General features: G+C 46.7%; 1 protein-coding gene across 1 annotated transcript in view; it reads right to left on the bottom strand.

Moving 5' to 3' along the window:
* Positions 1–3954: 3954 nt before the first annotated feature.
* Positions 3955–13030, bottom strand: part of KIAA1143 (KIAA1143 ortholog) — an 84136-nt gene continuing 75060 nt past the window's right edge. Inside the window, exon 4 of the mRNA XM_072853774.1 lies at positions 3955–4026. Within this exon, the coding sequence (XP_072709875.1) occupies positions 3961–4026 (66 nt within the window). The 3' untranslated portion in view covers positions 3955–3960. The remainder of the gene's footprint in view (positions 4027–13030) is intronic.

The raw sequence follows: 13030 nt of genomic DNA on the forward strand, positions 1-13030 counted from the left end.
AACTTTACCACAAGACCTATTTTTGGGGATAAACAGGCCAGTCTTGAAATTTATAGTTGTTAAACTTCTGTGGCTAGGGCTCATATTTGCCTCATATTTGCACAAAAACTATACCAGCTTTGTGCACCTTATCTCCACAGATCTTTACTTGCAACTTGGATGTTAATGCAAGCTGTGAATGTATCTCTGAGGGGAATCCAATCCTTTCTTGCCTCGATCCTGCAGCAGAGACTACTCCAGGAGCAAGGGGAGCACACTGGGGCAGGGGCAGGTATGGCATAAACACCTTCATCTTCCCCCAGTCTTCCTTGTAATCAGATCCCAAGGATCCATCTTGGGACTCCCTACAAGTTCAAAATTTGTCTTTGGAGGGAAATGATGACAAAATAAACCAAGTGTTGAATGCAAAGCCCCTTCACCGTTGTAGAAAAGCTGCCTTTATACATGCCCTTCTTCCAGATCAGAAGTGTTTAGAGAGGAACCACTGTAGAACAATGTTGGTCTGCATGGACCAGACCTCGACAGGCTTTCACAGGGCAAGGCTAGTGTTACACTCCTGCCGACACCCTGGTTGCAGTACGCTGAGCAGGTACCGCTAGAAGAAAAGAAAAAAAAAGAATATGACATCGCGTTCTCTAGGCATGGCTTTGTAAATCTGAATCAAAGAAAGCTCGTGGAGCCTGACAGACTGAAACCAGAAACACAGAGCAAAGTACTCGGCTTTGAATGGATGCAGGGCAAGCAGAGAAGACTGTCAATGACACAAATTTCCTACACTCCACTGTTATTGTACGTCAACTCCTACTTAAAACATATGATTCTGGAGTAAGAGATCCCAGAAATACAAGGGAATCATCCCCACTTTGCTGCATGACCCCAGAATCGGTGGCACTGGCAGCAGCCCAGGACAGGAGAAAGCATGGGAACTGCTTCGGCTGCCCTTGCTGCCAGGAGAAATCCCTGTGCAACCGCAGCCACAGGTTCCCTGCAGCAGTTCTGCCTCCGACTGCCGAAGGGTGACAAATCCCATCACCACACACCCCATGCCCATGGGTGCTCCCAGCTGCATGCAGCGGGGCAGGGGATGAGGATGAGGAGGGCCACGGGAAGGGGCCAGCAGCTGTGGGGAGGAACAGATGGCCTCAGCCTTCCCACGGCAGCTGCAGTTGTGTCTGTTTAGAAATTGCTGCAAAGTGCCAATTTTCATTACGTGAAGCACTGAATACTTGCCTGGTGGTAACCACATTTCATCACAACCTATGTAAACTGGAGATTATATGAAACTCTATTAGCCTGGGTCTATTTTTGAACCAAGTTTTAACAATTCTTTCATTTTTACACCTGAGGAATTTTCATGCAGACCCTCTCCCCCCTCACTGCTGCAATCACATAGGAAGCTGAGCCCAGAAGACCAACACAGGACAAAGTTACAGGGTTTAAAGAAGACAGAGGATGTGTGGAGTTGTGCCCACCCCTGGCTTTCTGCAGCAATCCTGCCTGGGGACCGGAGCGCAGCTTTGCTTAAGGGTAGGGACAGATGACTGCACCATCAGAAATTGCCGTGCTTTCAGCTGAGATACAGTATCGGTGCACACTGGTCACCTTGGATAAAGAATTACTTGAAAGGAGTTATTTTCACAGGAACAAAATTCACCTTGCTGCCCGCTCTCTCTGCCCGCTTCCAGGCAGTGATCTGCAACCAACCGCAGGAACAGGAGGGGCGGGTGAAGGAAGGGAATTGAATGCTTAAACACTTGACTGCATATTATGAAATGTTTTACATGTAAAATAGCTTAAAGAACATCATGAGGAGGAAAGAATATGGAACAGCAGGTTCATGGTGTTGGTCTAACATGCATTCATGGCAAGGTCAGAGCACACAGGAAAAGTTCATCTTAAGGAATAAAAAAGCTCAGATCAGATTCTTGTGTATCCAAGAGTTTTAAGTCTTGCAAAGAATTATGATTAACCTGAATGACAGCATTCGGAGCTCCAGGAGAGCTCAGTGAAGCAAATCATGCTGAACTAAAATTAGCGGCGTCTAAAATTCAGCCGTCTACTTGGCATCCACACATTATGCTTCCCTGGCCCCAGACCCATCACATCACTCAGCTTTCCCAGTGCCGTCAGCTCCTTGCTTTCAAAAGCACTGCTGAGTGAATTGCTGCTGTTCACATGCAGCCTGCACCTGCCTAGAGGCAGCAAGCCCAATTGCTAGACATAGGTTTGGTTTTTTTCCAATATTTCCTCCAATGTTTATTTGCTGATTGTTTTCCAGGCAGCTGGAATACAAGATGTGAAGTGGGGACTGTCTGTCAGTGAAAGGATGGAAAAAGACCGCAGATAATAGGACAGGATCATAGGTCTGGAACTACACTGGAATCCCACATGGCTCAAAATGGACAGGAACCGTGTCCTGAGAAAAGCAAGAAGGGGTTTATCATGGTCCACAAGCTATAGGGCAGTAAGACATGAGTTAAGGTCAGCTTCTAGGGGACTTAGCACGGAGAATAAGTGTGGAAATAAAGTTTTGTTGCTTTGCCCTAGATCCCATGTATTTGCTGCATCTGTGCACAAGAGTACGGCTGGACTCACTCACCCTGAGCATTTTTCAGCTCCAGACTTACTGTTCCCATTTGCTGCCTACAATCCCATAGGCACACAGGCCAAGCTCTGAACCATGCTTAAGCACTCACTGCCCTTGCCCAGGCCCACGCTCTTCCTCACAGGGTCTGGAGGGACTGGTGTGCCTGTGCTACAGACCAGTTCGCCAGCAGTAATCCCAAAGCCAGCTCCAGTTGGAAACTTTGAGCCCAAACTGTGGCTTAGCTAAGAGCCAGCAGTGTGGATGGAAAGTACTCAAGCAAAGGGATCCAGTGTTTGTCACCTCACAGAGCCCAAGGGTGCCTTGTGAGGAGTAACTTCTCCTAGGGAGCATGAAAAGGATGACACAGGACATTAGGACAGAGTAGCAATCTAGCTTCCATCTGTAGAAAACCCCTCAGAAATACTGGGAAATGCTGAATGTGAGGTTTTTTGCCTGAAGAAGCAGGAAAGTGGGAAACTTGGCAGGTGATGCACAGTGCACTGGTAACAGCTAGAGAGTAAGACAACTTCACAACAGCTTGCCAAAAGGGCGGACGAGCAGCACAGTAGCGGTCAAAATGCCAGGCCAGCAAGCACATGTTGGAACAACCCATGCAAAAGGCAAACCAGAAAACTGCATCACTTCAGGAAGACAGGGTGGCCAGCAATAAATCAAGGATGAGGCAGGGGGAAGGCAAAGAGGGCAGAGAAAGAGAAGGAGGAACCGAGATTTACTCACAGTACAACAGCAGAGACAGCAACAAAGCTAGGGAAAAAATACAGGTATTTTTTGAGCACAGGACATAAATGAATAGTATTTAAAAGCTATACTGAATTTCTCCTAGTATCACAATGCAGACATCATTCAAAGAATCTGTCAGAGAGCAAAACAGAGACAAGAAAACACACACATACTGTGGAGCTCACAGCCATCAAGGCCACAGATCTCTCATGACTCATATGAAATCTTCATATGTACAACTAAATACCAAGAGAGTTTTAGGAGCGATAGAGCCACATGTCCCACGATTATACCAGTTTCAACAATGGACATGAGGAGAAGACTCACCTCTTGTAGAAGACTCCATATCCACCTATTGCAAGGGCTTTTCACTCGTCCTCGTGAGCATTTCACATCAGATACAACACTGGACTGGAGAGACCACTGGACCCACCTAATACAGTATTTTCCATGCTACTATTTTTTCTGACAGCCTTGATCTTCTGATGTCTTACAGTGGAGTTTCTTCTCACCCGTACGCCCTTTCTGCACAGACACATGCTGTCTGCATCCTTGTGATGAGGTATTTTCACAGGCTTGTCCAGGTACAGCCTTTGAAAAAAAACCTGCAGTCAAGAGGATGCGACTGGGTGCTAATGGAGCCTGCTGTGGACTACCCGGTGGAAAAGGCACAACTTACGGACCAGGAGCAGTGGAAGCTGTGGGATGAGAGAGAAGAGAGTGAGGAAAGGAGGAGGTCCAGATGCCGGTCCTGCCTGGCACAACAGCCAGCCGTGTGCTTCATTTACTCCATCTCCACGTCCTCCCAGGCTCCATTTTAGGCTCTGCAAACCCCTTTTCCTGATACCATTTACTGTTGAGTGCAAAGGAGTTTGTCTGCCTCCCGAGCTCCCGGGGCAGCTTCCCTCCCTGCCTGCACCAGTCCCACTACCTTATTTTATGCATCTTCCCATCTCCTCGAGGTGGTTCACAGATCATCATCAGCGCTGACCTTTCCCACTCACCTTCTCCCAGCTGGACACAGGCAGTGGCACTTAAGGCTTTTATCAGCTTTGAGAGCAGATTTCCATGTCTAGCCCGATGCTCAGCCATGCCAAGCCAGCGTTGACTTCCAAGAAAACTTCCTGCCCCGATAGCCATCTTACCTCACCACAGAACATGAAACATGAACACATTTCATTGGAACCACCAAATCAGACATTTTTATGGTGCACAAGCGGCAAGTAGGATCCCCAGAAGCTGATAAACCAACTGAGGTGAAGCAGGGGGAGGAGAACACTTTTGCTCGGAGCACATAAACATTGGTTAAGAAACAGGCATAAAAAGAAGTTTAAGGCACGATCATTCAGGCTGTTACTCCTGTATTTAGGCTGCCTAACATTTTGCATGATAAACAATTTGTGCAGGTTTCTTGAAATGCTTGGAGATTACTATTATTTGCAGGAGATCTCAAATACAGCAGGTAGAGCCCTCAGGCTAAAGCCATGCCTTTTCCTAGACTTGTGAACTGCTATCCCAATTTTGTTACAGCAGATAAGTCATTAAACATGAATAACCGTTTTGCTCCCCCTCATTCCCTCCCCTACTACTGTTCCCCCTCCCCAACTGTGTATGCCTCAAAACCTTTTAGCACTGAGCCAAAGTACCTCACAGCAAACTAGTGCCTCTTCTACAGGCACAGGGGTCACACGCTGCTTGAACACCAGTGCCACATAGTGCATGGGGGATGCTGGCAACCAAGGGAAGAGGAAAGCAGGGGGGAGGAAAATAAAAGCAAAGGACAGAAGCAGAGGAACAAGGGCTTTGTCACGGCACCATTCTCAGGTCTGGCTTGAGGGCTGTTGTTTGCCGTTGGGAAACTGCACGCAAAAAACTTTCCCTGCAGGAATGTCAAGAAGGGTATGAAGTCAAACACTCAGACTTGGGAAACACCAGCTTTCCCAGAACACCGTTTCTTCTGCATACACATGTGCAATGAGGTGCTGTATTTTTCTACAGGACCCCTGCCTGATTTTTAGCTCAAGATGGAGGCAAAGGGGAGCAGAATCCAGACATGAACACTCACTTGCAGCATTTCCCAACTTTCGACCGACAGACTTCGTAACTGCAGGAGCCCTCTTTCACGATTTGTATGTGTCAGTATGTTGATGCACACACATACACGGACACACACAAGGTAGATTTTAAGCCACCACCAGTGTGCAGAGCACTGCTGGGAGCAGGAGAGCCATGCAGGTTGTGCGAGCTGAGACACAAACTCCCTCCCGGAGGAGACAGATAACACATCTCCCATGCAGAGCAGCTCTACACCCATCAGCTGAGTCACAGGGGTTAGGTACACAGGCAATCATGTCAATCCTTTTGTTCTGGTGTGGTTTCTGGGAGGCCTGGGAACAGGCAGCACGGTTACACGGGACACAAGAAAGCAGCAGCACTTACTTCTGCCATCTTCCTAAGCCTTTCCAAATGAGTGGTTTGGGCCAGTTATCTCTCCACCAACCAGCAGAGATGTCCTCTCATTCAATGCACTGATTTATCAGGCAATGAAGAAACGAGCTTTCCCTCCTGCTCTGCATGCTTAAAGAGAGGATAGCATTGGCCAGAAATATGTTACCCAACAAGACTAGACACTCATCGTGCATCAGTCTCTGGCAGATTGCAGCCTCCCAGGTTTATTTGAAGTTACAGGTATTTTTCCTGCTTTTAGGGAAGGACTGCCAACAGTGTGTTGCAAATGTCCTCTCTGGTAGCAACGGGCCACCCAAGTCCCATGGCAGTGTTAGTTTCCTGCCTGGATAAGCACAAATCTTGTAATCAGGAGAAGGTTTTGCGAAGGCCATCGGTGGCTTTCACTGCCTAGGGACAGGAGACAGATAAGCTGTGACTCTACAAGTTTTGTACAGATCATTTTCAGCTTTTCCTCTCTGAGCCACACAGACCTTTGCCTGAGGCACTGGTACTTTAAAAAAAAAAACCAACACAAACCAAACTTAAGCTGCTTGACAGATTTGTTGGCAAGATATGGATCTTACAGTTAATTCTGTCTGAGTACTTGTTAGACATACTTATGTACATGCATGTTTTTATTTACAGAAGACTGGCACACCCATGTCTGGCTGACTTCATAGCCTTTGTTCCAGAGACCTGGCAGGGCTTTCTGAAAACAGGATCCCACGTTAAAACCTATTATTCCATTTGCAAATAATGAGGTTTAATTTTGCTTTCGGTAGGTATCCAAAGCAGTAAATCTTGACTGTTTGAGTGTTCACAGCTCATGAACGCAAGAGAGGTGCGAACACAGATAAAGCAAGCATATTTTTAAGTCAGAGCAAATACTCACAGAAAATGTACTGCATTCTTCCGGCCTGGTAACCGGAGAGTGCACTGGGCTGCTCTGTTTACTCTGGAACGGAGTGACTCCCATCTGTGCAAGAGTTAGACACAGGCTCATAGAACTGACCAAGTTATTTGTCACAAATAATTTTAGAGATTTCGGCCTTCACCGTTTACAGTTTGTTTGCAAGCAAGGTTCTTTTTTAAACAAACCTCTTCTGTATTCCTAACTATTTGGCAAGCACTCCAGGCAAACAAATTTCAGTCTCCCAATTGTTTGCAAGCTGTGTCCATTTGCTATCATTAGTTCTGTTGCAGAGTGGTGGACTCCAAGTTCCTGCATGAGAAGGAAGAGATCCCCCTGGGCTAGGCAGAAGTAGGCAGCCCAGCCTTGATCAGCAATGGTCTGGTGGAAAGCACAACCTGCCTGGACAAATGTACATATCCACCTCCTCCACTGTAAGACTACCAGTTAACAGGTCTGCTGTAAATGCCAAGACACCCAGGAGCAACTGGTGCTGTTGTGATAGGTGCTTATGATATTTTTGGCTGGTGAATCACTTATTTGCTGGAAATAAAAAAAATTAAAAGGCAGTTTCAGGGTGGCCAAAGCTATTTGTAAATTCAGGCAGCTCCACTCTACATGGAGTATTTGAACATTTAGCAATCCGGAGACAGGCAGACTGAGGGCAAACTGTTCCAGTTGCTGCTGATTGAGGTGAAAAGGTTACCACTCCCAAGCACACTTCACTGTCTCAGCCTTTCCCCACACTAACGGTAGTTATCACATTCACTTTCTTACCCAGTTTAAACAGTTTGTTTGATCACTTCCAAACTCAAACCTGTAAACTCTCCAGCTTAATAATAATAAAAAAATAAACCTAAGAACATACTACTATTAAAAATATTTTTAAAAATTTCCCAGACCTTTAATCATTACACAATCGACAGAAGGTTACACAGATGTGGTAAAGTTACACAGTGGTAGGAACTGATGAAAAGGATGTGGGAAGAAAGTTACGACAACCAGCTGGGGATGGAGAGGAGAGAATAAGTAATCTGGACCAGCAGATGGAACAGGTCATCAAGGTCAACAGCTGGAACAGGGATTCAAAGGGAGAGCAGGCAAGTTCATGAAAGAGAAATACCTTGAGTGTTACTAATACATAGAAACTGCATTTGACTCAGAAAATCCCTGAAGATAGTTGAAGGCTGGGAGCACACTCACGAAATTCATGCTTGGCATGCTTGAAGTCTTCTCCAGGCACTCACATCTGGCCACTGCTGGAAGCAGGACACAGCACTAGGCAGATCCTTGGTCTGGCACTAGAGAGATACTTAACACCTGGCTAGACAGACATGGTGGGCAGCCCACACGCCTGAGGAGTTGGACAGCTTAGTTCAAATCTCTGCTTCAGTTCCAGCTGAGAAAGTCTGGTGAAGAGGCTATTCATTTGGGTAGTAATGATGTGGGGCCAGACTGTGGGAAGAAGAGGGGGAAGGCGGTAATGGGCCTTGAGTGCTATCTGCTAAAGATACACCCATTGTATAGTCAAGCAGTGCTTTTTTTAAGGGTCCTTAAGGACCATGAAGCAAGGCCAGATCACTGTGAGAACAAGTGATGCCAATGTATGAGGAATATAAGCTGACAACAGGTCTGTTTTCTACATCTCCTACCAAGGATACAGGTGTCCTTGTGATCAAGTAACATTTGCTAATACATTCTTCCAGTGAAGCACTTTTCTAGTCCTTAGAACCTCTCCTAACAGTTTTACAAAAGTAATATCGCCTCCACTTTTTAAGTTCAAAAAGACTTTTTTTTTTTAACAAAGTCTGTTGGAGCAAGTGGGATAAGTGACAGCATCCAGATTTGATCTGCATCATTAATACTGACTTCTAAAGGAGGCAGTTCACACAGGGCAGGTGACAGGATCAAATATATTGTTTAAGTGGGCACAAGAAGAATAACCATCTGTCTTCCTTGCATCCTGAAGCTCTGCAGAGCGTGTAAATGACAATACTTTCATGTCACTAGATCAGGCAGTTGGAACAGTGCTGGGACCAGTTCTTTCAGCAGTTAGTATGGCTCATACACAGTTTCCCTGCAGGGGAATCACAAGGTCTTTTTCTAGATGTCCTAAGAAAACTAAAGCATCACTTCTCAGAAATACTGCAGTCACCTGGGTAGTTTGTATTTATACTATTGGCCCCTGCCAGGCAAATTTGAGGCTAGTGAAATGTATGTTGTGGGCCACACATCATAAGCCAACAAAACATGTTCTCCTATGGCATGGTGGTATCGAGTTTCTGGAGTATCAGGAGTATATTGAGCCCTTGCTGTCATACTTAACTTATGTCTGGCACTGGCAAACTTTTAAACATGTTTAGCTCACATGTGAGGACATGGAGAAGAGGTGAAAGGTTTGGTAGAAACCTCAGGTTAATCTCAGTATGTGTTCAAGTCGTAGAGCTTTAGTTTTTGAAAGACATTTGGGACTTGCACAGACAAACCTTGAGGGATCTGCAACTTGCACTGAACTACTGAAAGCCAGGTACCACGTTGAGACATGAACTGGACAAAACCCATGCCTCAGGCACTGGTCCTGGGAGCAGTTTGCCAAGTCAGCCTCGTGTCCAGCCTTTTCAGGGTATCTGAGTTCACCGGGCATTGCAAAACTGCTGCCCAAAGCCATTAGGAATGACTGTCTTAATGGAGAGAGTGGTAAGCCCCACAATTTGTGTTGTGATTTCTATAGAAGAACTGCATGTACCCTTCCATGCCAATTGCTGCAGGCCCTTCCCGAGGGTCTTTGCCTAGGAATTGTACCCAGAGGTGAATTAACAAGGATTGGCATAGCAAAGGAGCTGTGTACCCAGCACCAGTCCAGAAAACTCCCCTATACTGCAGACATGACATTTTTCTTCACATTGCATGCTGAGAATTTGAAAACTTCCTCTCTCCAGATCTGAGTTTTCTTCACTAACGGTGTCCAAAGCAAGGCGTAATACTGACCCTTTCTCCCCCATGGGTATGGTGGTGTGGAAGCCCATGGGCAAAGAGCTACACAGCCTACACACTATTGCCTGCTTCAGGGAATGGGCAAAACCACGCTCTTTGTTCCTAGGAGGACCAGCCCTGCTGGTGGCAAGAGCCCTTCAGGCAGATGCTGTGAGCAAGATCCTTCTGCAGCAGTATTAATGGTGAGCCTTGCACAGGGGGATCCTGACTCGTTTGCTGCATGTCAACTCCTGCGCCTCATTCAGTAAGAATTCATTAATCTATAGGGTAGCTTTTCCAGTCAGAATCCCTAACAGCTAGAGATAAATTAAGCCGGAACTGGAGCTGGACCAAGAACATTTGAGTAATCCATCCAGCCTAAGCAAGATCTCCCAAGACAGGAAATCTCAGCAAGAGCCTAGAAAGAGATTATAAAAGACAATAAGCCCAGGCACTGCAGTCATGTGCTGGGTGGACAGCCCAGCAGAAATGAGAACACATTAGAGGCCATAAAGCCTGGTGTCCGTAAAGGCTGTTATAAGCATACGTCAAAGCATAAGGCAACCTCAGCTGCGACCAGAACTTCTTTAGAAAGAAAAATTGCATCCTTCAGGACCTGTGGTTTATTTCTGTGGCTCTGTCCTACAGCATCTTCTGCTGTTGCCTTTCCCTGACTACCTGTGAGAGAATGGGAAAGGAAAGCTAATGAATCCCGTGCATAAAAGTGCACGCTCAGGTTGAGCAGCAGCCCATCAGATGTAGTTCCCTCTTACCAAAGAACACGCTAACACCACAGAGGGAAAAGTACAGGAGAAAAAGGTACACTGCCATGGTCTAGAGGTACATCCTGAAGTTGGAGAGCCCAGGGACCCTTGCAGCGGTGTTTCTCACAGCTTAAAACCATGTTACAGGTGCCTGACCAGGGTGGCAGGGACTTTCACCGGGATGTCATAGGCCATTTCTCGACTCAGCCCTGCTTTTTCTCTCATGCAACAATGACACTCCTGAGGTCAGAAGTGTCACCTCTACCATGTAACTCCACCAACATGAGTGCCCTGCCTCTCACTTCAGGTTATTTCCACACCAAGTGGGGCACCTTGCTGAGGACAAGGGGTGGCCAAGACACTTTCATCTCCCCCAAAGGCATTGCTGGCTAACAGCGTGCAGCCCACTTCCCATCACAAATCCCCCAAAATGCCAGAGCAGCGTTTCTCCTGCTCGCACACAGCCACATCCCAGCCTAATGCAGTGGCTACACAGGACAAGTAAATTTCTAGCAAAAATACCATTAGCTGTCCTTACTAGGGGCACTGCCTTGAGGCTCAGCGAGGCTCTGGGATATAGGAAGGTGGGTAAGCATAGGAAGCATGAGAAGTCTGAGCGCAGACAAAGGGGACTTGTATCAGAAGTAAGCGGGAAGAGGATAAGGACTGCCAAGCTTTTAAGAGGAACTGGAATTTAATGAAGTGATTGAACAAAGAAATTGAAAGCCTCCTTTGCCTCCTGCAAGGGTCAAATGGATCTGAGCAATACTTGGCTTGGCTGCATTATAGGGTTGTTATTTAATTTTAAATAACTTGGAAGCTTTCAATGTACTTCATAATTCTATTGACATTTATGATTCGAGATACTTAATCTTGAAAAAACAAACACAACGCTGATCTGTCTTTCACCCAAGAGAACCGGGAATCAGTGCCTGCAGCTCTTTAATGCAGCAGATCTAGGCCCTGCTTGCCATGTGCCAGCTTTTACCTACCTCTGTCGCTGATACCAGACAGGGACCTTGAGCTTTGCAGAGCTGAATTATTCAATCCTGAATAACTTGATACCTTTAAAATTAGCTCGTTTCATATTTACCTTGCAAGGCTGTGACTCTGGTCTTGCTCCTGGAGAAAGCCCCCACCCCTCCCACACCGTGCTCAGGCTGGGAGCCTTCCTCCCATAAACCTGGATGGAATGAGTGGAGCCACGGCCACATCATCCGTACATCAACAGCAAAGCTCATGCAGCTTGCTCGTTAGACCCCTGACCGCACAGAGGGACCAAGGACTCAACATCCCAGGCTTGCTCCTGGGTACCCCAGGGCATCCGCAAAGCTACAGCTGACCCTGTGTGTGTGTCGGGGTGTGTGCAGACAATGTTGTACAACTGAAACTGGCTGGGTACTTTTGGGTCGTTCTCCCTCCCCTGGCAAAGGATCCCACAGAAACCAACATGAGAAATGTTGGTATATTAAGTCTCATATTAGGACCAATATATTGCAAAGCTCAGGTCTGTTCACATGTGAGGGCAGATGTTGCCAGTAATCATGTGTATTAAAATGGAAGAATATACGTGGCAAGCCTGAAATTAATTAGGGTCTGATTCTGCTCTCATTAACAGGCATGCAATTCCCATTGACTAAACAAGATGTTGTACCCTTAGAACAGACTTTGGTCCTTAATTTTCACACCATGAAATTGGCACCTACATTTCAAAGGCATTACAGTAGCTGAAAGCTTGACCCTTGGTCTTTGCTACCAAATGTATTTTCAGAGTATGACCAATTTGTAAAGCCTGACATTACACTCATTAGTTAGTGAATGAAGAGCACTTTGAAGATCAGAAGTGCTATTATTATTTCCATATTTTTGCCAAACTGAAACTCCATGCTGAAGCCATGTGTGTCAAATGTAAAGCATTACCTCCAATGCATTCTTTCCGAGCAGACCCTCCCCACATGCCCCCGTTGTTCTGCCTCCATCTGTGGTTTCGAGATTATTTTGTGAAGATGCAGTCAATGACGTGGCAGTACTGCAGGGATGGTGGAAGGCGCATCCGGACAGGATGGCAAAGCAAGCTCTGGTTTGGATTTCACAACCATGTTAGGGAGCAGCAACCTAAGAGCTGAATCAGGTGTCAGCAGAGACGGAGGATGCGCTGGAGACGGGGCAGTGGATCGCTGCTGCTCCGGGATGGCAGGCTTGAGGTGAGGAGCGTGGGTGGGACCAGGGAGTAACCGAAGATGAGAGAAAAAAGGGAGAGCAAGGAAAAACATACTCTCAGCAGCCTCACACTCAGTCCCGCGCCTGGCTGGTGGTGTGTTACGATGTGAGCGCAAGCATGGGAAAGCAGATGAATCACAGATTTGGACCAAGTGGAAAACTCAAGAGCCTCACGCTTTGCACAGGGAGACAAGGCTCCGCTTTGTGAGCGGCTTCGCCGAAAATCCCCCCCTCTGAGCTCCCACAGCCACCCTGTATGCCCATACAGCCAAAGGGACGTAGCCGGATGGGAGCTGGAAATAATCTAGAGAACAGCAAAGCCCGTGGGAATTTTTCCATTGATTTTAGTGGACTTTTGATCAGACCCTGAGCGAAGCAGAACTTGTA

The sequence above is a fragment of the Ciconia boyciana genome, chromosome 2 (genome assembly GCF_034638445.1).
Source record: "Ciconia boyciana chromosome 2, ASM3463844v1, whole genome shotgun sequence".
NCBI lineage: Eukaryota > Metazoa > Chordata > Aves > Ciconiiformes > Ciconiidae > Ciconia > Ciconia boyciana.